This window comes from Monodelphis domestica, chromosome 1, assembly GCF_027887165.1.
Source record: "Monodelphis domestica isolate mMonDom1 chromosome 1, mMonDom1.pri, whole genome shotgun sequence".
Lineage (NCBI taxonomy): Eukaryota > Metazoa > Chordata > Mammalia > Didelphimorphia > Didelphidae > Monodelphis > Monodelphis domestica.
This window is the reverse complement of record NC_077227.1, coordinates 308,474,828-308,499,900: the sequence shown is the minus strand read 5'-3', so window position 1 is coordinate 308,499,900 and position 25,073 is coordinate 308,474,828. Positions and strand designations below refer to the sequence as shown.

At 34.9% G+C, this 25,073-nt stretch overlaps 1 protein-coding gene and 1 pseudogene across 2 annotated transcripts; both read left to right on the top strand.

Moving 5' to 3' along the window:
• Nucleotides 1-2,605: 2,605 nt before the first annotated feature.
• CAMLG (calcium modulating ligand) lies at nucleotides 2,606-18,842 on the top strand. Of its 2 annotated transcripts, none has more exons than XM_007473375.3 (4): nucleotides 2,606-2,989; nucleotides 5,483-5,943; nucleotides 8,312-8,377; nucleotides 18,058-18,842. In XM_007473375.3, the coding sequence occupies exons 1-4, from the start codon at nucleotides 2,791-2,793 to the stop codon at nucleotides 18,247-18,249; spliced, it is 918 nt and encodes a 305-aa protein (XP_007473437.2). In that variant the 5' UTR covers nucleotides 2,606-2,790; the 3' UTR covers nucleotides 18,250-18,842. The 2 variants fall into 2 exon arrangements, with proteins under 2 accessions (XP_007473437.2, XP_001370568.2); XM_001370531.5 differs by having other exon boundaries at nucleotides 2,620-2,968.
• A 1,811-nt stretch (nucleotides 18,843-20,653) lies between these two features.
• LOC130456651 (U6 spliceosomal RNA) lies at nucleotides 20,654-20,753 on the top strand (annotated as a pseudogene).
• The last annotated feature ends 4,320 nt before the right edge of the window (nucleotides 20,754-25,073 follow it).

Here is a 25,073-nt window from a genome sequence, read left to right as displayed (position 1 = left end):
TGTGATAGCAAAGAACTGGAAACAAAGTAGATGCCTATCAATTGGGGAATAGCTAAACAAATTCCAGTATATGAAAGTAAAAGAATATCATTGTGCTGTAAGAAATCATGAGTGGTGTGAATAAAGAAAATTGTATAATATCAATGTAGATATTATAGATATAAGAGTATATATCTATATAGAAAGATCTATATAAAAAGATGCCGAGTACAATAAACAAAGGCAGGGGGAAAATACATTGACTACAATAATGTAAATAGAAGCAGTCCACACAAAAAAAATTAAAAGCAAATGGTAAAAAATTTAAAGTACAATCATGGCTTGAAAGAGATATGAAAACATGCTTGACTTTTTCTGAGGTGGGAGGTCCCCAGGTATACATTGCACATATTTTCAGACTTTTTCATGCTTAATTTTTTTCTTTTGTCTCTAAAAATATTGTGGCTTTCTAAACAGAAAGGAATTGTTTGGGGAAAACAATGACAGAAAACAAAGATCTGTTTTTCAACATGTTTAACCCTGTGACCCTATTAGGGGTTTTCTTGGCAAAGATACCGGTTTGCCATTCCTTCTCCAGCTCTTTTTACAGATGAGGAAACTGAGGTAAATGGGATTAAGTCACTTGCTCAGGCTATTAATATCTAGGGCCAGATCTGAACTAAGGAAGATGTCTTCCTGACTCCAGGGCCAGCATTCTATCCAATGTGCCATCTAGTTGCTCTGTAGAAAACTAAATCATTGATAAAAACTTTTTTTTTTAATTGTAGTATGGACTTGTGAAAAGGACACACATGGACTTCAAGGTCAGAGCACACATAGGCTTGAATCCTAGTTATACCATGTATTTAGCTATACGAGCTGGGGCAAGTCACTTCACTTTATCTGGCTTCAAAGATCACATATCCAAAATTTTTGGCACTAATGAAAATTAAAATTTTCCAGTGTTTTTGCTTGCTTTTAATATTTTGTCTGTCAATTTTGTGTATGGCAAATTCAATGAAGTCTAAGTTTCTTTGATGCAGCTATTGGGAGAAATTTTTGGAGCTGTAAAGCAATTCATTTGTTGTTTTTAATTTGGAAAGTTGAGAATGTTGATGCTTCAGATACATAAACTGAACCATTTAACTAATCTTGAAAATGAAATGGCCAGTCCCAATAGTGTTAAAAGACCATTTATTTAATTTGCCTCTGTATTTTGACAACTGTCATTTAAGTTTTCTGGAACTCAAATTCCACAAATTTCATCAACAGAATTACTTTTCTTCCCTTTGTAATTTAGGATTTTATTTTTGATTTTGAAGGCAAAGTGCCAATGGAATTCATGGAATCTAGGTCCATGAGACAGTCAGACTTATGTTTTATTAAGCTCACTTTGAGTGGAATATGGACTGAAGTGGAAAAACTTTAGGCAGGGAGGCCAGCAATAAGGCTATTGTCCAGATGCAAGGGGACAGGACTTACACAAGGGTGGTGGCAGTGTCTTAATAATAGAGAAAGGGGCATTAAGGAAAGATATTAGGAAGTTAGAATTGACAGAGTAGGAAACAGAATCAATAACAACACCTAGGTTTCAAGTCTGATACTGGGAGTATGGCTAACTTTCTCAAATTCAATACAAGGATTTTTGCTTCCTTCCCAATTACTACACTTTGCAAAGGAATCATGTCTAAAATGATTTTTTTTGGGGGGGGCACTCTCTTTTCATTAAGGTTAACACTGGCAGTAACTGGAAGATGCAATCTATATACAAAATCTCAGCCATGGCAAGCTAATTAACTCAAACCTAGTAAACTTCCTTATATTCAATGTGGGTTAAGACTGTCAGTTCCCTTGAAACTCTACAATTGCACATATAAAACTGGGGCTTTCTCATTTCTTCTCCAAATTACTTTACCTAGAGAAATAGTTGAACAATCTTTTAAGACATGAAATCTCAGCCCTGGGCAGCTTTCATTGCATAAAAGATTATTATAGTATGAATCCAATTTATGCTGGGGCTCACTTCTGCCATATTACTAGCAGATGCTTTAGGGTTTCTATCATTTCTGAGTTCATGAAGGCAGAAATGCTAGTGGAGTAAATAATCTTATTTAAACTGGATTTTTTAAAAAACTGTGCCATGTAAATGCCTGCCATCAAAGATTCCTCTTCAGGCCAAGTAAAAGCAACACAGGCTGGTCTTTCTTTTCTCGGGGATTTCACTAAAGGGTCTGTGACCTCTCAAAGAGCTGGGCCAGGGTTCTTCCAGAGCACCTTGTATTGCCCAGCACAGGTTCTCGGGTCTGGGTCTTCCCTCAGCCGTCAGAGCCAGAGTTGATTGTACCCCTCCATGAGCACCACAGACTCAGTCTGTTCAGCTCTGGGCACATTCTTTCTGCTCCAGGCCCATTATTCCAAATTATCCCCTGGTACTGAACTCATTAAAAAAAAAAATCTGTCCTCTCTCCCCAACTAAACGTAGGGGTAGCTCTGGAACATCCCCAATGTCCACGGCAAAACCCGGCCTGCACTAAATATATCGACACGTCACGAGGTTCGAACAGGGGGTTGGGGGAGGGGGCGCTAAGCCGCGCCCCCTCGAACGAAAGGCGTTGGACGGATCTATAGTGCGCTTGCGCGCGGGGTTGGGGAGGGGAGGGGAGGGGAGGGGCAGCACATTCCCCCGGTCCCCGGGTTTGCGCGAGGTTAGGGAAGAATGGGACATGCGCATTCCCGGGGGAGCGGGCCCATTGTGTGAGGGGCATCAGCGCCTAGCTGCCACATCTCTGTGTGGCTCAGCCTCAGGCCGGGATGGAGCCGTTGACATTCGCTACCGGGGAGGAAGGGCCCGGACCCCCTGGGCCTTCGGAGAGCGGAGGCCTGACTGCTTCCCAGCGTCGGGCGGAGCTGAGGCGAAGGAAGCTGTTGATGAACTCGGAGCAGCGAATCAATCGGATCATGGGCTTTCACAGGAGCGGGACCTCTGCGGGTGAGAAGCTGGGGCCCCCTGGTAAGTCCACGGTCCTCGGAAAAAGCCCGTGGGGAGGGCCTCAACCTTCCTCATTGTGGCACCTGGCTCCTTGCTGGACCCTGGGCGTCCTTTCCTCCTCCTGGTCCTCCTTTGCTTGGGTCCGGCCCCGCCTCCTCTTGCGCCAGTCCTGGGAGGGGAAACACCGAGGGCCCAGCCCTGTCCTGCCATCTCCTGCCCTAGCCTTCGAGCGTGGAGACCCCCGGCCTTCTCCTCTTCCACGTCCGCGCTGGGCCCGAGCCTAAATGAGTTTCCTTCCCATATCTGCATACCTTTGAGAGATGAAATGCTCCCTTTGGTCTCCCCTAAAGAGGACAGACAGGTCCTTTGCCAGCCCAGCAATCTGCTTTCCTGGTCACCCCTAAAGGCATTTTTCCCTGTTAAGCCCCATCCCCTGGGTAGACTGCCCAGCCATGGAGACTCGTTCCCTCTTAGCACTCAGATTTAATTGCCTTAGTTCTGACCTGTTCCCCAGTGGTCTTCCCCATTCAAGCCTTCCTTCTTTCCTTCCTTCCTTTCCTACCCTCCTTTCCATTTCTTTCTCACCTGTTTTAAAAAAGGATTGTACTTTGCATTTTAAAATTAATAACCTGTGGGCCTGATGATTCAGGGATAAGAAGGATGGTGCATGGTGGTGGTGGGGTGGGGTAGGGAAGGCTGGTTCTTTGCTTTAACTGTTCTGCCTAAATAGCTGTCTTAAAGATGCATTACTATCGGTAGGACCGATTATTTTTAGGTGGTATCTATTTGCATTTATGAACTTTCCATTCCTTTTTTTCTTTTTTTTTGGACCCTGTGAAGCAGTGGAGAACAAAGCCCGTCATTTATTTTGCTTGTTCAGCTCTATAGATATTCCAATAAACCTCCTTTACTGAGTTAGTTATTATTTTGGATGGTATAAATCTTGGAAGGCATATTATAATGGCACTTAGCAAAAGAATAGTTTTTAACTAAACAGATTACACTTAGAGAAAGTATTCCATGTGTTATAACAATGAGTCAAATGTCAAAAGTAAAATGCACACACAATGTTTAGGGCATTATGGTAGGCCAATGACAAGGCACAAATTTAAATAAGACATAGTCCTTGCCCTTTAGCAGCGTATAAGTTAGTAATTTACAGACCAAATTTAAGAACTACTTTTATTCTACATTATCTTCTCCCAGTTTGTACTTCCAGTTGCATTGAACTTATTATTAAGTGGCCTTTATTATCACTTAGAAACTGATACCAAGATTTGTGTGTATTTTTGTGAACAAGTTGCATTGTTCTGGGTAGACTCAGTTGCAGGAACATAGCCTTACAAATTTTGAGGTAACATGTTTGTAAAATCCATTTATGCATATGTGTGTATGTGTATATATATTTATATATATACACACACACACATGTAAACATGGATATACACACACATTTAGATATTTCTCTGGGAGCTGGAAAAATGTAGGAATGTTGAGCTACATTTCAAATACCCAAAGAGATGTTAAAGAGGCAACAGGGTATAGTGGAAATAACTGGACTTGGAGTCAATAGAAATCTGTGTTAGAATCCCACCTCCAACACTTACCAAGTGTTTGACCATGGGTTAGATATATTAACCTTTCTGAACTTCAGCTGGATTATGTCCAAAATAAAACTAATACTTAAATACCTACATTTTATGGAAATTAAATAAGATAGTTTATGTAAAGAACTTTATGAACTTTAAAGTAGTATATTAATATCAAGAGTAAAAATTTTGTCACATAATAAAAGCACCCTTTCACCATCCTTTTTCTTTTTCTTTTTTTGAAAACCCTTACCTTCCATCTTGGAGTCAATACTGTGTATTGGCTCCAAGGCAGAAGAGGGGTAAGGGCTAGGCAATGGGGATTAAGTGACTTGCCCAGGGTCACACAGCTGGGAAGTGTCTAAGGTCAGATTTGAACCTAGGACCTCCCATCTCTAGGCCTGACTCTCAATCCACTGAACTACCCAGCTGCCCCCCACCATCCTTTTTCTAATGCATTTCCCCCCTCATCTTGAATTACTACTGTTTTTATTTTGCCCATTTTTACTTGGAAAATTCTAAATATATTTTCAGATCTTTCTGGTAAGAACAGCATTTTCAAATCTTTAAGAATGCGTTAGTCTATACATTTCTGCAGTAGGAGAATTACTTATAAGCAAGTACTGTTTGATTTAGCCATACCCTGTGCCATTTGAAATCCTCATTCAATAACCATTTTAAATTTTAGAGTAAAAAGGACAGAAATCCCTATTCGATGAAATTATTTCATCTTCTGGGGAAAAAGATCCTTTTCTGCCTTGTTTAGTTTTAATCTTTCGTCTGTGGATATGTTTTATTGCTATTGTTTGTTGTTTTTGCATTTTAATATATTTATAGCTCCTTGTCTCAGTGGCAAACTCTTTATACATTATTACACATCATGTTTACCATCATATAACATGCATGTTTTGTTGTTTTTCCCCAGAAGATGAAGTGAACACAGAAACAAAGCAGCACGACACTGATAAACTGAACTCTCTTGCTGTTCCTTCAGTTTCAAAGCGAGTAGTGCTGGGTGATTCAACTAGCACAGGAACTCTGGAACACCAGGATGGCACTGCAGAGTTCAAGGGAACCCAACTGGTAGATAAAAAGGACCCTTTAATCAATCCACCTGAGAGCAATAATGATGGTAATCTTGAACTCCGTCATCGAAAAAGAGGGGATCTTACAACTGACACTATCCAGAGAAGCTCCCAGCATGGCTTAGACCAGTATCTTTCCAGATTTGATGAAGCAATGAAATTAAGAAAACAATTGATTAGTGAGAAATCTAGTCAAGAGAATGGAAGTACAGGAGAAGAATTTGATACTTTTCGAATTTTCAGATTGGTGGGCTGTGCTCTTCTTGCCCTTGGAGTTCGGGCTTTTGTATGCAAATATTTGGTAAGAAAAATACACTAATATATTAACAATTACCAAATATTTAAAATAAGGAACATATTCTATTCAGGGTCCTTTACTAACATTAGTAGGTTAACATTACCAACCTTAAAGTTTTTATGATGAATAAATTAATTCTCTGTAATTCAAGAATTACATAGTTTGGTGTTTTGGTTAATGAAATATTCTTCCTAATAGTTCATATGGACTATATATTAAATCTATTTTTCAAATAATTCATCTGTATTGAAACAATATTATACTGAGCACAATTTATTTCTTTTTGACTTATCAGTTATCTTTACTGTGAAGTGACCAAGTGCCTGTTATATTTAAGAAGTTAAATTGACATAATGCTGGATTAAAGTCTACTGTAGTAATTACATTTTACAGTGAAGGGTTATATGCAGAAAAGCTAAAAAATAGTTCTGTTTCTTAATGCATTTTCTTTTGTACTGGAGAGGATGTGTGCTCAATTAGAAAGCTATATGATGTTTATAAAAGTCAAAGATGAAAATGTATTGTCATAAATGGAAAAAAATTCATATTTTTATTCCCTATGTGACACCAAAACTTAATGAAAGGGAACAAATAACTTTTCCACAAACAGTATGATAGAACTATTTTCAAAACTTTAGGGTTTATGTAAGGTCATATCTTTTATATTGCTTTCTTAAGAAGTTGCATCTGGAATAATTGGAGAACAAAGTTTTCCAAATAAGTTAATTTTCCAGTTAACTAAATATGCTTTTTAAACACTGTAACTTTTAAAAAACTTTTTGGGGAACATTTTCTTGGCTTAAATATTTTGAGCAGAATTTATTATTTTCTTAATAATTCAGTGTTTTAGTTAGGTACTGTACTGATGAAAATAATTTCTGTATTTGGTCTATCTCTCTTTAAAAAATGGATTTTCCATTTTAGATCCTATAGTTACAGGTGTCAGTTGTTTGGTAGCAAGGAATAATAATGAGTCAAACTGTAAACAGCAGCAAACTTTCCCTCGCTGTCCATTATTGTATATCTAATCGAATGGTAGTACCTTCAGAAGCTTTTGCAATATGTATGGCTTTTAGTAATTAAACTAAGTCTGTCCAGAGTCCGGTGTTTTTAAAGTTTTGATATCATCGTTTTTTAAAGTATTTCTATAATATCCTAACATCATCTCCTAATCTGCTGTGGAGACCTGCTAAAATTTTATCAGAAATAAGAATAAACCAGTACTAAGTGAAAACCTGAAGAACTATTTGTAGATTATGGGAACCTAGATTTTATGAGTTTTTTTTTTTTAACATACCTATAAATTCTAATTGAGATTTGAAAAAGTTTCCAAGTAACTACATAAAATGTATTTACAACACTTGTCTTTCCTTTCCTCCTATGTCACCCCATACAGACAAATAAATAAGTACGCATGCGTATGTACACATTTATGTATATTTGAGAAGTGTTATGGTATATATAAACATGTAGACAACCATAGTATACATGTGGGAATATATGTATGCACATATTTCTATACATATACAAGTGTGTATGTATTTCCACATAACTTTTAAGCTATCGCATAAAGGAAAATTTTTTTAATTTGAAGTGACAATCTGTTAAAAAGAAATTGACTTTTGTCCAAATGTTGTCTTTAAAAAATTTGCAATATTATCTGTGATTAAAATTCCTTTGTAATCCTCACCTTTTTTCTATAGTAACAGTATTCTTTAAAACAACCTAAAATAAGGGGGCAGCTCATGAAGAGACCTAGAGATAAGAAGTCTGGGCTCAAATCTGGCCTTAGACACTTTCCTAGCTGTGTGACCCTGGACAAGTCACTTAACCCCCATTGCCTAGCCCTTACTGTTCTTCTGCTTTGGAACCAATACACAGTATTGATTCTAAGATGAAAGATAGGGTTTGCTTTTTTTTTTAAAACAAAATTTATTTTTATTTTATTTTTTAAAATTTTATTTAAATGATTTAGAATAATTTTCCATGTTTACAAGGCTCATGTTCCTTCCTTCCCCTCTCCCCAACCCCCCTCCCATATCTGACATGCAATTCCACATGTGCCATCATTGATCAAGACCTATTTCCTTATTATTAATATTTGCACTAGGATGAACTTTTAGAGTCTACTTTCCCAGTCATAGCCCCATCAACCCATGTGATAAAGCTGTTGTTTTTCTTCTGTGTTTCTTTTCCCACAGTTCTTCCTCTGGATGTAGATAGTGTGCTTTCTCATAAAAAAAGCAAAATTTTAAATTAAACATTTTACTCATGATTTTAAGTTGTATTTTGTAGTTGGTATTTATTTGATTTAATGTGTTTTCCGAATAATTTGTATGCTATCAGCTAATTTTCTCTTTTGTCTTTTCAGTCCATATTTGCTCCATTTCTTACTTTGCAACTTGCATTCATGGGATTATCTAAGTACTTCCCAAAGGTAAGTTCATTCATATCTAAAATGTGTGTAAATCTTCTGATTCTGTTTCCATGAAGGTATATTCAGGTTTTGCTTAGGTAATTTTAAAAAGCTAATGACATAATATTTTTATAACTATTTCAATATTTCAATTGATTTCCTTTGTAATCCTAAGTATTTTTTTCATACATTTAAAAATATTATTCTGAAAAGGGATCTATAGACTTTACCTGATGATGAAAGGAGTACAAATACAGAAATGTTTAACAACTCTATGAAATGGATTGTGTGCTTCAGTATCAGTAATTTAAATTCAACAAGCATTTTTAAACACACACAAAGAAAAAATGAAAATGATTCTTGTGTTCAAAGAAATAAAATTCTATGGGTAAGTAGATATTTAATATTCAGTGACTAAAATCATCTCAAAAATAGCTAGGACCTAAAGGGGAGAGAAAAAAATATTTCTTGGATAAGATTTGGGTACTTTGACTATAGAACATTGAATTTACTTCAAGATATGAGCAATATGTTGTTTGATTTTGCTGACTTATTTTTTTCTCTTTCTTAAAAGTAAAAGATAGCTGGGGGCAGCTGGGTTGCTCAGTGGATTGAGAGCCAGGCCTAGAGATGGGAGGTCCTAGGTTCCAATCGGTCCTCAGACACTTCCCAGGTGTGTGTGTGACCTGGGGCAAGTCACTTAACCCCCATTGCCTAGCCCTTACCACTCTTCTGCCTTGGAACCAATACATAGTATTTATTCCAAGACGAAAGGTAAGGGTTATTAAAAAAAATACAAAAAATAAAATAAAAGATAGCTATCTAATGGGATATAAAACCTAAAGCTATCAATTAAATTTTTAAATAGTTTTTTAAATCACATTGTGATGACAGTAATAATAAGGCATTGTCAAGGGTTTTCTGTGACTGCAATATATCACCCTTCCTTGAAAAGAAGGAAAAGAAGGAAAAACAAAAGCATGAGACTAATATCAGGAAAGAGAAGAGAATAAAGTGTTGGAAAACATGATAGGATTGCTTTGTTAGAAAGATAGGATGAGTGTGCTTATTTAATAGAACCTTTGTTTTGAACTCTGAACAAAGCTCCTCCGTGCAAAATTGCATTTCTGTTTTTCTAAAGGATTTGAAAGGGAGTGTTTATTTTGTAAAACAAAAGTTTGAAATTTCAAATCAAGATGGCTAAATGAGAGTTTGGAAAAGATTTAGACTTACATCTCCTCTCAAAAGAAAACCATAGAAACAAGAAGAAAAGTAACTTTAAACACAATAAAATAAATGAATTATAAAAGAATTCAATTCTAGTGAAATACACTTATCATAATATATTTTTTGAAATGCAAATGCACAGATGCCAGGTTAAGAACCTTTAGCCATCTTTTGGTTTTCCCTGCTCTCACCATGTGACCAGCTTTTTTCTTTTTCAAACATAGGCTATCCATATAACATCCTATATACTTCTCCAAAATTCCCCTTTTGTAGTCTGTTGCAGGATGCTCTTGCCTACCCAGGTTCCTCTCCCATTGCCCCTTTTTTCTTTTAAATCCTTACCATCCATCTTAGTTCCAAGGCAGAAGAGTGGTAAGGGCTAGGCAATGGAGGTTAAGTGACTTGCCCAGAGTTACACAGCTAGGAAGTATCTGAGGCCAGATTTGGACCTTCCTTCTCTAGGACTGGCTCTCAATCCACTGAGGCACCCAGCTGTTCCCCCTCCCCCACCCCTCTTATTGCCTTTTAAGTGATTCTCCCTTTTAGGAAATGAGTATCCCATAACTCTTATCTTAATTGAAATAAAAACTTAAATTAGAAGTGTTGTCAGAAGCATCATTGTTTTAAGAGATATTGCTAAAAATGAACAATATCTCTAAAATTAAAGGAAAACACATTTTTTAAGTTAGAGAAATCACACATCCAAAAAAGGGACATCTGGAACCTTTGAGCAATGACTGTTTTTAAGAATAAGTTACATGAAGGGACTAGGTAGCTCTTTGCATAGAGAGCCAGGCCTGGAGTCAGGAGGGCCTAGATTCAAATGTGTCTTCAAACATTTACTAGCTTTGTGACCTTGGACAAATCACTTAATTCCAGTTGCTTAGGAGTTCTGACTCAACCAGGCTCAGGAAGATTCTGTCTCACACCCTATCAATCATTCCTGCACCCTGTAATTTCCCTTGCTACATTAGTCATTATCACTCTTCTGCCTTGGAACTGATACCTAGTGTTGATTCTAAGAGGGATATTAAGGGTTTAAAAAAAATTAAGTTATAGGCCTCCAGCAGAACAATGATAAAATGACCCGAAGGAGGAAAGATAAACTGTTTATAACTTCATGAAATAATGATTTGACGTAATAATTATGTATAAATAATCATATATATGAAAACAACTTAAATCCATCAGAAAGCAGAATAGCAAAAAGATCTAAGATTGACAGAGCTACAAAAGTAGTTTATGACATTGTTAAGATTTTATTCTAAAGATTTAATTTCCTGAAAAATATTTGTACCTATCCAAAAACATTCATTTGCTATATCTATTTCTGATGGCCAAAAAAATAATTAACATTTGAAGAATGACAGAAAAAAAAATTTTTTAACACCCTTACCCTCCATCTTTGAATCAATACTGTGTATTGGTTCTAAGGCAGAAGAGTAGTAAGGGCTAGGCAATGGGGGTTAAGGGACTTGTCCATGTTCACACAGCTAGGAAGTTTCTGAGGCCAGATTTGAACCTAGGACTTTCTGTCTCTAGGTCTGGCTCTCAATCCACTGAGCTACCCAGCTGTCCTGACTCTTAGCAAAGGCATCTCTAAATTTGTTGCCTGCTGATTTGTTCATATCTAACCTGTTAAGTGCCAATGGTTTTATATGAAATTTTGTTTCATATTATGTAAATAGAAAAAGTAAAAAGAAAAGAGACAAGTAGTTTCACTTAAACACTTTAAATTGAATTTTAAGTGAATTTTAACAGAGTAGAGCATTTTAATAGTTACAGTTATATATTCCTTGTCTGGAGTAGGCTTCATAAATTGATTATATTTAGTCTTTTGCTTTCAATCTTTTCTCATTTATAACTCATTTTTCAGAATTTGGAAGATTTTTGTTTTGTTTATATTGTTAGAATGAATTACAGTGACAGGTTAATTAAAATGCTGTCTGCTTGTATATCTTTTTTTTTTTTAAATAAAAAAAATCACAATATATTTTACTGCTTCCTATTTTCAGTTTCTCACTGAAGAATTGAACATTTGCTCATCTTTGAGCCATCTGCTTAAATCAGTTATAATTGCCATATATACATATAGAGAGAGAATCTTTAGCATTAAGGTTTTTTTTTTTACTAATAGCTGAATCAAGCCCATCAAGACCTGTAGTAAGTGATGAGCATTAATTTTTTTAATTATGATTTGGAGAACAGGAAAAATAAGGGCAATATCTTTTTCTTTAATCATTATAAAATCACAGTATTGCTACTGGAATGTTTTTTAATATTTTTTTTCTTGAGTACTAACTATGTGAAGGTATTAGTAGACTATTTTTTTCCTATATCCATTCACCTTGTAAATAATGAGTGGAAACATTCATAAAAATTAAATATATCAGTCATGATGAAAGAAAGCATGATGAATTTTCTACCAAGATAAAGTAAAGATCATCACTGAAGAAACAGATGTTTAAATAAGAGAAGGAAAACCTTAGCTTTTATTCTAGACTCCTTCATCATTTGACATTGTCGACTGCCTCCTTAAAACATTTTAGTTCCTTAACTTTTGTGATGCTGTAGTATCTTTGTTCTCTTCAATTTAAGAACCTTAGAGTTAGTTAGAGACTTCAATGGGCAGCTAGTCTTACCACTCTCTGAATAAAAATTCTTTCTATGATATATCCAACTAATGGTCATTCAGACTTTCCTTGACAGCTTTTTTCTTAGGGTAAGCATATCAATTTGAAGGTAGCTTGTTCCACTGTTAGAACAGCTCATTTGTTAAGAAGTTTTTTTCCTTACTACAAACTTCTGCATTTCAGCCTGTTTTTTTCTGTTTCTTATTCTACCTTGTGGAACTAAGGAGAACAAGACCTATCCCTCTTCTACATTGTGAATCTTAAAAATTCTCAGACCCTACTTCAGAACACTTGGTTAAGACCCCATTCTAAACAATGAAGGGACTTAGTCAGGAATGTGAGAACAATACTCCACCCATGCAAGATAAAGTTGTAAACTCTTTACTGAACAATGAAAAAGTACTTAACTCATACATAAAGTAAAGCTAAAAAACCTTAAGCTAAGTCTATTTTTAGGAAGGTGCTAAGTACCTATGAAGGTCAGGCAACTTGCAAACTTGTAAGGGACAAGCCATAACAAAAGAGGTGTGAGGTTTTAGTCTACTCAGGTGTGAATTACTAAAAGTTTAGTCTACTCAGGTGTGAATTACAAATGGTCTGTCCTTTGGAAAACATCTACTGTGATTGGTAGATGTGAGAACTTAGGGGAAGTGACATAGGAGAAAATTCTCTTTAAAAGGAGGTCAGAAGCTGAGAGAAAAAACTCTCTCTGAGAGAACTCTCTCTGGAGGGATTCAGCCTTGGAAGCTGGAGTGGAGCTCAGGAGCTGAACATTAGAATCTTGCTTGGGACAAATCTTGTGATGAGTGGATTAAAGACTGACTGGTCTCTCTCTTAGGGCTTGGGCCTAGGCTGGCCTGGGCTGGCCTAGCCCTTTTCTCATTGTTTCCTCTTACACTCTCTCTCTTTCACTAATTCCTTATTTGTATTAATTAAAATCTCCATAAAAACCCTGACTTGGGTATATTTCATATTTGGGAATTTTCCCCTGGCGACCACTTTATATTTGATTTAACTCAAGACAATGTCTTGAAACCATATTTTCGTGGTCTCAGTTTATGCCAACCGTTCTTTTAACTGTTACAACATGAAAGTCTTCAGATACTTGAAAATGGCTGTTATTTTCCCCCAGTTTTTTTCTTCTACTAACCATCTCCATTTCAACTCTCACATGGCATAATTTCAGTGCCCATCCATCCTGGTCACATTAACTATGGATGCTCTCCAGCTTTTCAGTGTCCTTAAAATGTAGCACCTAGAATTGAACTTTTAGTGTAGTCTGACCATAGCTGAAAAATAGTGGGCACAATTGGATGCCACATTTCTCTTAATGAAGTCTAAGTCTATTAGCTTTTTATTTTTTTATTCTGACATACTCTTGACTCTTCAAACTTGTCATCCCCTAAAAATCACAGATAATTTTTCAGGTGAACTATTTCATACCCTGCCCTTCTTGTATTTAATTAAAAAAAAAACAAAAACGAAGTTAACTTATCTATATCAAATTGCACCTTTTTAGAGTTAGCCCAGTGTTTTTTCCTTTCAGGATCTTTTTAGATCCTGATTCTGTCATCCAGTTCATTTACTGCCCCACACATGACTATAGCAGTAGAAACCAAGCACAGAATCCCTGAGCATTAAATGGAGATCTTCCAAGTTGAAATCAAACCACTAATTACTGTTTTTAATACTTGTCATTCAATTATTTCCATATCTCCCTGTCATCTAGTCTATATCCTGTTTGTTAATAAACTAGTCTTAGAAACTTTGTCACATGCTTTGCTAAAATGCAGATACAGGGGGCAGCTGGATGGCTCAGTGGATTGAGAACCAGGACTAGAGATGGGAAGTCCTAGGTTCAAATCTGGCCTCAGACACTTCCTAGCTGTGTGAACCTGGACAAGTCACTTAACCCCCATTGCCTAGCCCTTACCCCTCTTCTGCCTTGGAACCAATACCCAGTATTGATTCTAAGAAGGAAGGTAAAGTTTTTTTAAAAAAATACCCTTGAATATTTTTCATCTGTACTTCATCAAGGATAACTGAAAGTTCTCTTACTATATATCTTTCCACTAATCATTGGTATTAGTTTTCTATTAGATCATTCTCTTTGGAAAAAGAAAAATTAGAAGCAATTAAGAGTTATATTGCTCTTTCTTCCCTCACTTTTCTGCTCTTATTGTCCCTTCTATTTCTGAGCAAGTCCTGTTATATCTTTGACGCTTTTGTCTTTCCTATGTTTCTAATCATTCTTATCTGCCTTCTCTTTTAACTTTTGTGAGTCTTCCCCAAAATTAAGTCCTTGGCTCTTAGCTTTTTCTAAATTGCCCAGGTAGAAATCTCATCCACCTCTTTCTCATGATCTGAACCTTTCTATATAGGCTGGTCACATCTGTATCTTCAGTCCTGATATTCTGGTTTTTGATCTATTTCTTGGATGTTTCCATTCAGGTTAGTTTTCAGCTGATGTGTCTTAAAACCTAACATATTCATTGCGTTGAATATTTCCTCTAATACAAGTTTGAATCTATCCATCCTTTTCTATCCTGTATGAATCTTATCCATATTCTCATAATATTGGAAGCCTTCCTTCCTTTCTCCAAACATCAAGAGTATATTAATAGAGCACTTGAGCTATCTACCTATCATTTGTATGCCCATAATTAGTCCATCTACTCTTCGTAGCATATTTTTTTTTTCTGATGACAACTTTTATGCCAGTTTTTCAGAGTTCATCAATACATTATAGCCTACTCATATACATCATATACTTCTCCTTTGTCTTCTGATTGATGTACTTTTTCAATACTTAGAAATTTTTGTTCTATGTCTGGCCTGGCAGTAAAACAAAACTAATAGAATAATGATGTTAAAAAGAATGGGCCTTCATTTCTGGGAAAATGTTAGAGTCATTTAGGAAAGTTTTCAGTTTGCTGAAGGCAATCCAACAGCCTCTCCTCATGTTTAATTCTGGGCTTAATTCATTGTCCATTTGTATTTTTTGTCCCAGATATGATATATTGGTGGATGAGATCTATAGGTTTGCCATCTTCCAGACCAAACCAAACATTTATCTTTAAATCTTTGTTGATTTAAAAGTGGAAAAGATGTGGACTAATGTGGAATTCTTTTTAAAACTTTATAATTTCTATTCACCCCCTTATCAAAGATATCCCCTATGCATGAGAAAGTAGGCATATGACTCAGTAGTTGTTCATGTTCTTTCTGTCACTTTTTAAAAATTTTAATAATAAAGCCTAGGATTTTCCTATTCATGCCTTTAGCATCTTTCCCTTCCTCAGATCCCGCCAAACCCTCAAATTTTTTAATCTCTAAAAGGACTCTTATTTGAATATATACATGATTCAATTTGGCTGCTTTCCCCATCTTTATTCTCAAATGCCTCCTCTAGAAGTATATTTGGGACTATAATTCCAAGTGTAGTGACCTTGGTAGTGAAAATTGTATTATATAAAAGTATTTGTAGATATGTTCTATTTTTCTCAGTTCGTTTACCTTCCATGTTCATCTTTAAATGAGTTTGGGATGATTTATTTACCATTTATTATTTATTTATCTTGCCAAGCTTTCTTTAAATGATTTTAACCTAAACTAAGCTTTACTAGTAATAATTATCATCATTCCTAGTAAGATTTTGCAAAGAAGTTTATATTTTAAACTTATGTCACCTCCAGCTACCATCTTGCATTACATGTCAAGTAAGGAAAATGTTAGCTGCCTAATTTGACTTCTTAATCTTTTTTTATCTCCTTGTTATAAAAGCTGATTGATATCTATTAAACTCGTATATGAAATTATAATAGGCATTAATCTATTTTTTTGCTGTCCATTACCCATTTTCATTATCAGTTTCAATTGAGTTCTTTAAATTTGCATTCCTATCTTCATCTCATTATTTTTCTAGTGTTTTGCTAATTCTTATCTTTGCTGTAAAATCAGGTTGAGCTGATTCATAGGTGACTCTCATGCTAATATTGAGAATTTTTCTGTTGGTTAAAAATATCGATTTGACTTTTGCTAGCTGATGCTCACTGGGTCCATAAGCTTCTTTTCTTGGGGAAAGCAAAATCTTTGGCTTTTCTCATTCCTTCTTTCTGATCCATACTTTCCAATTTATTTCTCATTCTCATTTATTGACACCTTTTGAAGTCACAGAAGATATTCAAATCAAAAATACGAATTGATATAATATTTGGAGGATCAAAATCTTCCTAGAAATTCTTTCTATGTCTTCACCCTTTTCATAAATATTAGTGAATAAGGTACAGCTATTTCTATGGTAGTATTTTTTACAAGTTCCTGAGCATTGCGATACAAGGTAACCAAATGCCCAATGAAATAATGTTTCTGATTGCTTTAGGGAATATAATAAAACCAACTCCACTAGTTTCTTTCTTCACTGCTCTACTGAGTGATGCTTGTGAACCACCTTTCCTTTAGGTTCAACTTCTTTCTAATGGTTTCATTTATATAGATTATCTTGGATCAATATTGTAATGATTTGGATCTTTCAGCAATATACTCACTTGTTGACAATTGAATAATGATCTTACATTTAGAGAACCAGCTGCCAAATTGAAGTCTGGATGATTCAAAATGATTCTTGTCACCTTTTCTTGCCAGTCTGCCTTTATTACTGCAGACGTAGATAGGTGCTACACAGAACTAAGGCACTTGTATTCCTCCCAGACTCTCCTGCCAGCATCCTTTTTCTCTAAAGGGTATAACCATTTGCCTACCTAACCATTTTAAAAAAAAAACCATTACTTTCTGTCTTAGAATCAATACTAAGTATCAGTTCCAAGGCAAAAGAGTGGTAAGGGGTAGGCAATTGGAGTCAAGTTATTCACCAGGATCACATAGTAAGAAAGTGTTTGCCACCAGATTTGAAGCCAGGCTTCTTATCTTCAGGCCTGGCTCTTTACCCACTGAGCCACCTAGCTGATTGTACTCAGATTAGAAATTTCATTTGTCTTTGATTTTTCCCATAGTCCCTCATAACTATGGCAGTCACCAAGTTCAGTTAATTTTTTCCTTTCCTAGTTTTGTTACTGGACAGTTCATCCATTTTAAGTTTATTCATCTGTAAATGCAGATAAATAAATTACCATTGTGCTTAATAGTTACCAAAGGGATAAATGCAATAAGAAAAAGTCTTTCTAATCATGAGGAACTTAATTCAATGTAATTAGAAAGCTTATACATAATCATTCAGAAGGAAGGGAGAGAACAGTAGTAACAACTAGAATACACAGGAAAGGCTTCTTTGACGAAGTTCTATTTGAACTAAACCTTAAAGAAAGCTAAGGTTTTAAAGGACGGAAATAAGAGGATTCATTGTAGACAATAGAGTATTACCTTTTCAAAGACATGAAGGCAGAAAATAGAATATCAAATATAGGCAACTGTAATTAAGCCAATTTGTCTGAAATGTAAAATGTATAGAAGGAAGTAATATACTTTAAAATATCATCATGAGGCTAAAATGGGAATGTGAATATATATATATATATATAGTTTATATATGTGTGTATATCTATGTATGCATTTCTGTGTGCTTATATATGAAGGACTATGTAAACATTCACAGTCGGGATTTTTTGGTAAATAAAACATACAGCATAGTGTCAACCTTGCCCATAACAGGTGCTCAGTAAACATTTGTTGATTTTATTTTCTGACCATTAATGCTATAAAATTAAAATAGCTGTTTGCATAGGCAACTTAAAAAACCACAACTGAACCGTTTTCACCAGGACTTATGTCATTTGCTGAAAGTTGTGCTTGCATGTATTTATCCCTGCTTTTCTTTTTGTTTAGAGTGAAAAGAAGATGAAGACGACAGTACTAACTGCTGCTCTTTTATTGTCTGGAATCCCAGCTGAAGTAATCAGTCGTTCCATGGATACCTATAGTAAAATGGGAGATGTTTTCACAGACCTTTGTGTCTACTTTTTCACTTTCATTTTCTGCCATGAACTGCTTGTTTTTTGGGGCTCTGAAGTTCCATGAAAGCTGTAGAACCCAAAAGAATATCTTATAAAGCCAGTTTTCTGTTCTCTACTAGTCTAAGAGAAAGGAACCAGTTTATACTTTTATAGCACTCTTATTTGATAGGAGTTGTAAAACCACTGGATTATGAATGGAATGGCAAAGTCCCCAAGTTTAAAAGTTTTGTGGTTGTACTAGTCCTGATGTGAAGAATAGAGCACAAGTGTCATTCATTGATTGATGTATTCAGTTAGAAGGTGCATTTGTTGCCCTTGCCTACATTCCTTTCAGGTTGTATTCTTTCTTTTTTGGTCTGTGATAACATAACTAAGGTCTTTGTGCTCTTTGCAGAACTGTTAAATATTGTCTTAGCCTTTGCTAAGAATTACTTCTGGTATTTGTTTTTCCTTGCCTTAAAATAAACAAGTCCATCTTCTACATAAAATTAAATTAACTGTGTTTTCTAACCTTCTTATATAAAAATGTAACATCCATTAATTGAATGAAGTAAATAGTAGCCAATTTCTTCATTTTCCTCTTTGAAAACACTTCTTTAATCTTAGTCAAGCTCCTAGTAGTTAATCAAATAAAGGACTCCATTTGTACAAATAAAATTGGAAGAGGTTTGGGAAGTTATCTGTTCTGTTTCTGCTGTTTAATTAGGAAATGCTTTATTTTGAATGATCAGAAGAAATGTGACATTCTAAATCAACTTTCATTCTTGTTGATTTAGTCTTAAACTATCATTTTCATTCAATTGAAGTGAAGAATGATCTCTACTTTACAACTTATTAGCTCAGATCTGCAACCCAAAAGCAGAGAAAAGTTTATACATTTTAACCAATTTGATAAATTTCCACATTTGGGGTGGATTGGCTTTCTTTAAAGGAGTCTGTAAAACATGAAAAAAAGCTATTACTCATATTTCATTAGAGATTTTTGTGTGGCTTGTTCATTAGAAATATTCATTAAATTCAATAGTTTTTATGTTTACTTAAATCCAAAACCTTTTTTTTTTCCTTGTCCAATTTTTTTCTTGCCTCATAAACCCTAAATAAAGTTAATGGAGTAGTAGGACTATTCCTTTACTTTCTGTCCTTTGTACAACTTGATTCCAGCTCCTGACTCTTCTTTCTAGGAACCTTGAGCTTGGAATTCAGCATTATTTCAAAACCCCAACCTTGATCACCTGAGGCTATCTTAAGCCCTTATAGCTACCAGCCTTGCCAGAAACTCCATGCCATTCTACAACCTCTGCTCTATTCTGGGGCCACATATTTCTTCCTCTCATGAAGCAAATATGAGGAGTTTCCCTTTTTTGAAACCCAGTTAAAATATTTGTGGCCCTTCCCTTTGAAACTCTCAATTCTAGTTTTCTCTGTCATTCTGCCACACCATTTCTCCTTTATAAACGATATACATAGCTCATAAGAGTGACCATCAATAATGCACAAAAACTTATATTCAAGAAATGAGCATTAAAAATAAGAACTTATTGGAAACTAAACATAATTCAATCCCAAAAAACTGGTGAGTCAAAGAACAAAATATAGAAACTGATTTCCTCAAAATAACTACAATGAGACAGCATATCAAAATTTGTGAGATGTATCAGTCCTTAGGGATAAATATATATTTCTAAACACTTTTCACCATCAAAAGAAGTAAAGAAATGATCAGTGAATTGAATATGCAACTAAAATGTGGAAGAAAACAAAACTGAACATCAGATGCCAAAATAGAAATCCTAAAACTTAAAGTATAAATTAACAAAATTGAAAGAAAAAAATACCACTGAATAAATAAAAGTGGGACTCTTTTTTGATGGCGAGAAACAATAAAATACACAAAACACTACCTAATTTCAAGAAGTAAAGGAGTCAGCTGGGTGGATCAATGGATTGAGAGCCAGGTCCTAGGTTCCTCAGACACTTCTTAGCTGTGTGATCCTGGGCAAGTCACTTAATCCCCATTGCCTAGCCCTTACCATTCTTCTGACTTAGAACCAATACACAGTAAGGGTAAGGGTTTAAAAAAATTTAAAGATTCATAAGAAATGAAATTATTAGAAACTTTTGCCCAACCATAGTCTAATAAAGTCAGTCTAATGGGAAATAAGTATTTACAAAAATATAAATGACTAGAGAACTCAATCTGAAAAAAAATTTTTTTTGAACAAGTCATAAATGCACTCCAAAATAAAAAAGACACATTGGACAAAATTTGTTTGCAAGCAAATTCTATCAAATATTTAAAGAACAGTTCTAATAAATACTTTTGTAAAGACAGTGGATCCTACCAAGTTTCTTCTCTGATAGAAATGTGGCCTGGATACCTAAACCAGGAAAAGAAAAAAACAAAACCAAAGGCCAAAATCCTTACTGAATATGGAGGCAAAAGTTTGAAATAAAATAACAAAAAGTTTTTGCTTTGGCAGCATATATGCTAAAATTGGAATGATACAAAGATTATTATGGCCCTGGTGTAAGGATGACACACAAATTCATGAAGCGCCATATTTTTAATTATGCCCAAAGGGCAATAAAAAGAATTCATACATTTTGATTCAGTAATACTACTAGGTCGGTATCCCAGAGATTTAAAAAATGGAAAAGGTCTTGTTTGTACAAAAATATTTATAGTTGCTCTTTTTGTGGTAGCAAAGAATTGGAAACTAAAGGGATATCCATCAATTGGGTAATGGCTGAACATGTTTTGGCATTTGATGGCAATGGAATACAATTGTGCTATGTGAATGATGAACAAGATGATTTCAGAAAGAGCTGGAAAGACCTATGTGAACTGATGCAGAATGAAATAAGCAGAACCAGGAGAATATTATGCATAGTAATATTGTGGAATGATCGATTGTTATAGACTTTGCTACTAACAACAATACAATGATCCAAGCCAATTCTGAGGGATTTATAAAAAAGAATTCTATTCACCCCCAGAGAAGTGTTGGAGTAAAATGGTCGATAAAAATTTTTGATTTATCTCTCTTTTATTTGGGTATATGTTTGGAGATTTTGGTTTTATAAGATCATTTAATTACAAAATGAATAATATAGAAATACGTTTTGCATGGTAATACATGTATAACTCAGATTGAATTGCTTGTCAGCTCCAGGAGGGAGAAGGGACTAAGGGAGTGACACAATATGGATCATACAACTTTGGAAAACTTATGTGGACATTTTTTAAAATACAAAATCCAAATAAAAAAATAGCAAAGAGGCCACAATGACATATTAAGAAAATTATGGACATAATAGACTCTTAATAAAAAGGACAAAAAAGGCACACGATTCTATCAATAGATGTAAGAAAAAGTCTTTGATAAAATGAAAATATTTCTATTAAAATAAATGGTTCTTGTTCTTTCCTTAAATGGTAAATAGAATATAAATAATGAGGGTGGGTTTCAGGGAGACCTGACAAGACTTGTATTGTCATTGTCACTGAGTATTTTGAATTGTCACTGAGTAAAGTGAGCAGAACTAGAATAACTTATACAATAACAAAAATGTTGTAAGAGACAAATTTTGAAACACTAATCAGCACAATAGCCCCAATTCTAGAAGACAAGAAGTAATGAAGGAAATTATTATAAACTTTTGTCCAACTATATTTCAATAAAAAACAATGACAAGGGAAATGGATGCTACTTACCATCTGATAAAGAAGTGATGAATTTGAAATGAAGATTGAAATGTGGTTTTGGAGGTTTTTTTTGTTTTGTTTTTTTAACAAGGCCATTGCAGGAATTTGTTTTGCTTTAAGTTTGTATCCCAAATACTACTTTAAGAAATGATGAGAAGGGAGATTTCAGAAAAATCTGGAAAGACCTATATGTACTAATTTAAAATGACGTGAGAGGGGCAGCTGGGTGGCTCAGTGGAATGAAAGCCAGGCCTAGAGATGGGAGGTCCTAGGTTCAAATCTGGCCTCAGACACTTCCCAGCTGTGTGACCCTGGGCAAGTCATTTAACCCCCATTGCTTAGTCCTTACCGGTCTTCTGCCTTGGAACCAATTACCTTGATTCCAAAATGGAAAGTAAGGGTTTTTAATAAAAAAGTAAAATAATAAATAAAATGAAATGAAATGAGAAGAACCAGGAGATTATTGTACACAGTAAAAAGCAATATTGTATATGATGATTATTTATTAATGACTTAGCTATATATAGCAATACAGTGATCTAAGAAAATCTTCAAGGACTCGTGATGAAAAATTCCATTTACCTCCAGAGAAAGAATTGATGGAATCTGAATGAAGATGGAGACATATATTTTATTTCATTTCTTTGCTTTTGTCTAAGTGCTCTTTCACAAAATGACTAATGCAGAAAGATGTTTCACTCTATTAACACATGTAAAATGTATATCAGATTGCTTGTCATCTCAGGGAAGCAGTAGAGGAAGGAAAGAAGGAAGATGAGAATTTGGCTCAAACTTTTTTTTAAAAGGGTAAAAATTATTTTTTCATGTAGTTGAGAAATTTTTTTTTAATTTAAAAAGAGAATAGAGAAACTTTAAAATAACTACAGAATACATAAAATATTTGGTAGTCTACCTACCTAGATGTGGGAATTCTATGAATATGAATATATAAAATGCAGAAATATAGACAAATAAATAAAAAATGTTAGTTATGTACACATAGACCAAGCCCACATTATGAAAATGATATTTCCAAAATTAATTGATTTATTCTATGACATTTCCAAAATATCAAAGCATTCTTTCATTGAGTTCAAGACATTAATTTGTTCTTTGTTTAAAACATTTGTTCTAAAGGAACAAAAAGTAAAAAATCTCAAGGGAAATAATGAAAAAGGGAGGGAAAGAAGGGTCCCTGGTAATACCAGATCTTAAACTACATAACAAAGCAGTAATCATCAAAACTATTTGTTTCCAGTTAAAAAATAGGTTTTGATTCATGGAACAAATTAGACTTCTTTGATCCAGCCATATCACTGCTGGGTTTGTACCCTAAAGAGATAATAAGGAAAAAGACATGTACAAAAATATTCATAGCATTCTTTTGTGAATCTTATAATTTCTCAGACTTGTGAATGTTAAAAATTCTCAGACTCTACCTTAGAACATTTGGTTAAGACCATTCCCCATTTTAAACAATGAAGGTGCTTGATCAGGAATGTGAGAACTCTAACATTACTCCACCCATACTTAAGCATACTTTAGGGGAAGATAAAGTTGTAAACTCCTTACTGAACAATGAAAAGTACTTAACTCATACTTATAGTGAGGCAAAAGCCCTTAAGCTAAGTGTATTTTTAGATCTAATACAAAAGGGTGCTAAGTACCTATGAAGGTCAAATTAATCACTAAAAGGTCAGGCAACTTGCAAACTTGCAAGGGGCAAAAAGGTGTGAAGTTTTAGTCTACCCAGAGAAGTTGAGAACTAAAGAAGGTGTGAATTAAGAATGGTCACTCCTGTGAAAACATTTACTGTGATTGATAGATGTGAAAACTTAGGGAAGGTGACATAGGAGAAAATTCTCTTTAAAAGGAGGTCAGAAAGGCCTCTGAAAAAAAAAATGCAGCCTTGGAAGCTGAAGCAGAGCTTCCTGAGCTAAACTGGAGGGTCTCTCTGAACACCAGAGTTTTGCTTGGAAGGATCTTGTGAGTGATTAAAGACTGACTGATCTCTCTCTTAAGGCTTAAGCCTAGGCTGGCCTAAGCTGGCCTAGCCCTTTTCTCATTATTTCCTCTTACTCTCTCTCTCCCTTTCATTAATTCCTTAATTTGTATTAATTAAAATCTCCATAAAACCCAGCTAACTTGGGTATTTCATATTTGGGAATTTTTCCCATGGCAACCACTTTATTTTTAATATAAAATCAAGGCACTGTCTTGAAACCATATTTTTGCGGTCACAGTTTAAGGCAACCACTCTTTTGTCTGTAACACTTTGTAGTGGCAAAAAATTAGAAAATGAGGGGGTGTCCATTGATTGGGGAAAGGCTGAATAAACTGTGGTGTATGTTGGTGATGGGGTATTATTGTGCTGAAAGGAATAAAGAAATGGAGGGATTCCATGTGAACTGGAAAGACCTCCAGGAATTGATACAGAGCAAAAGGAGCAGAACCCGGAAAACTTTATACACAGAGACTGAGACATTATGGCACAATCAAATGTAATAGGCTTTTCTACCAGTAGCAATGCAATGACCTAGGACAATCCAGAGGAATTTAAGAGAAAGAATGCTATCCACATAGAGAAAGAACTGTGAAACCAGAAATGCATTAGAAAAACATATGATTGACAAGTAGTGCAATAGGGATGTGTTTAGGGTTTTCATGTTAAAGAATTGCTCTGCTGCAAATGTAAACATGGAAATATATTTTGAGCAATGATACATGTATAACCCAGTGGAAATGCTTGTCGACTTCAGGAGTGGAGAGGAAATACTGGGGGTGGGGGTGGATCATGAATCATGTAACCATGGAAAAGTATTCTAAATTAAAAAAAATTAAAATAAAAAAATTAGACTTATGTCAACCCAGTATTCAAAAAAAAATAGTAACTAGTGTTTTAAGGTTTGCAAAGCACTTTTTAATATTTTATCTTTATAACAATCTTGGGCTATACAATTGACTATTTTCCCTACTCTACAGATGAGGAAAACCTCAAACTTAAATGACTTGCCCAGGGCCACATCACTAATGTCTGGGGCTGGATTTGAACTTAGATCTTCCTAATTCCAGGTCCAACACTTTATCTGCTGTACTACTTAGCTGCCAAAATCCCAACCTACTGAGGTATGGATTCACTATTCAACCAACACTGCTGGAAAAACTAAAAAACAATCTAGCAG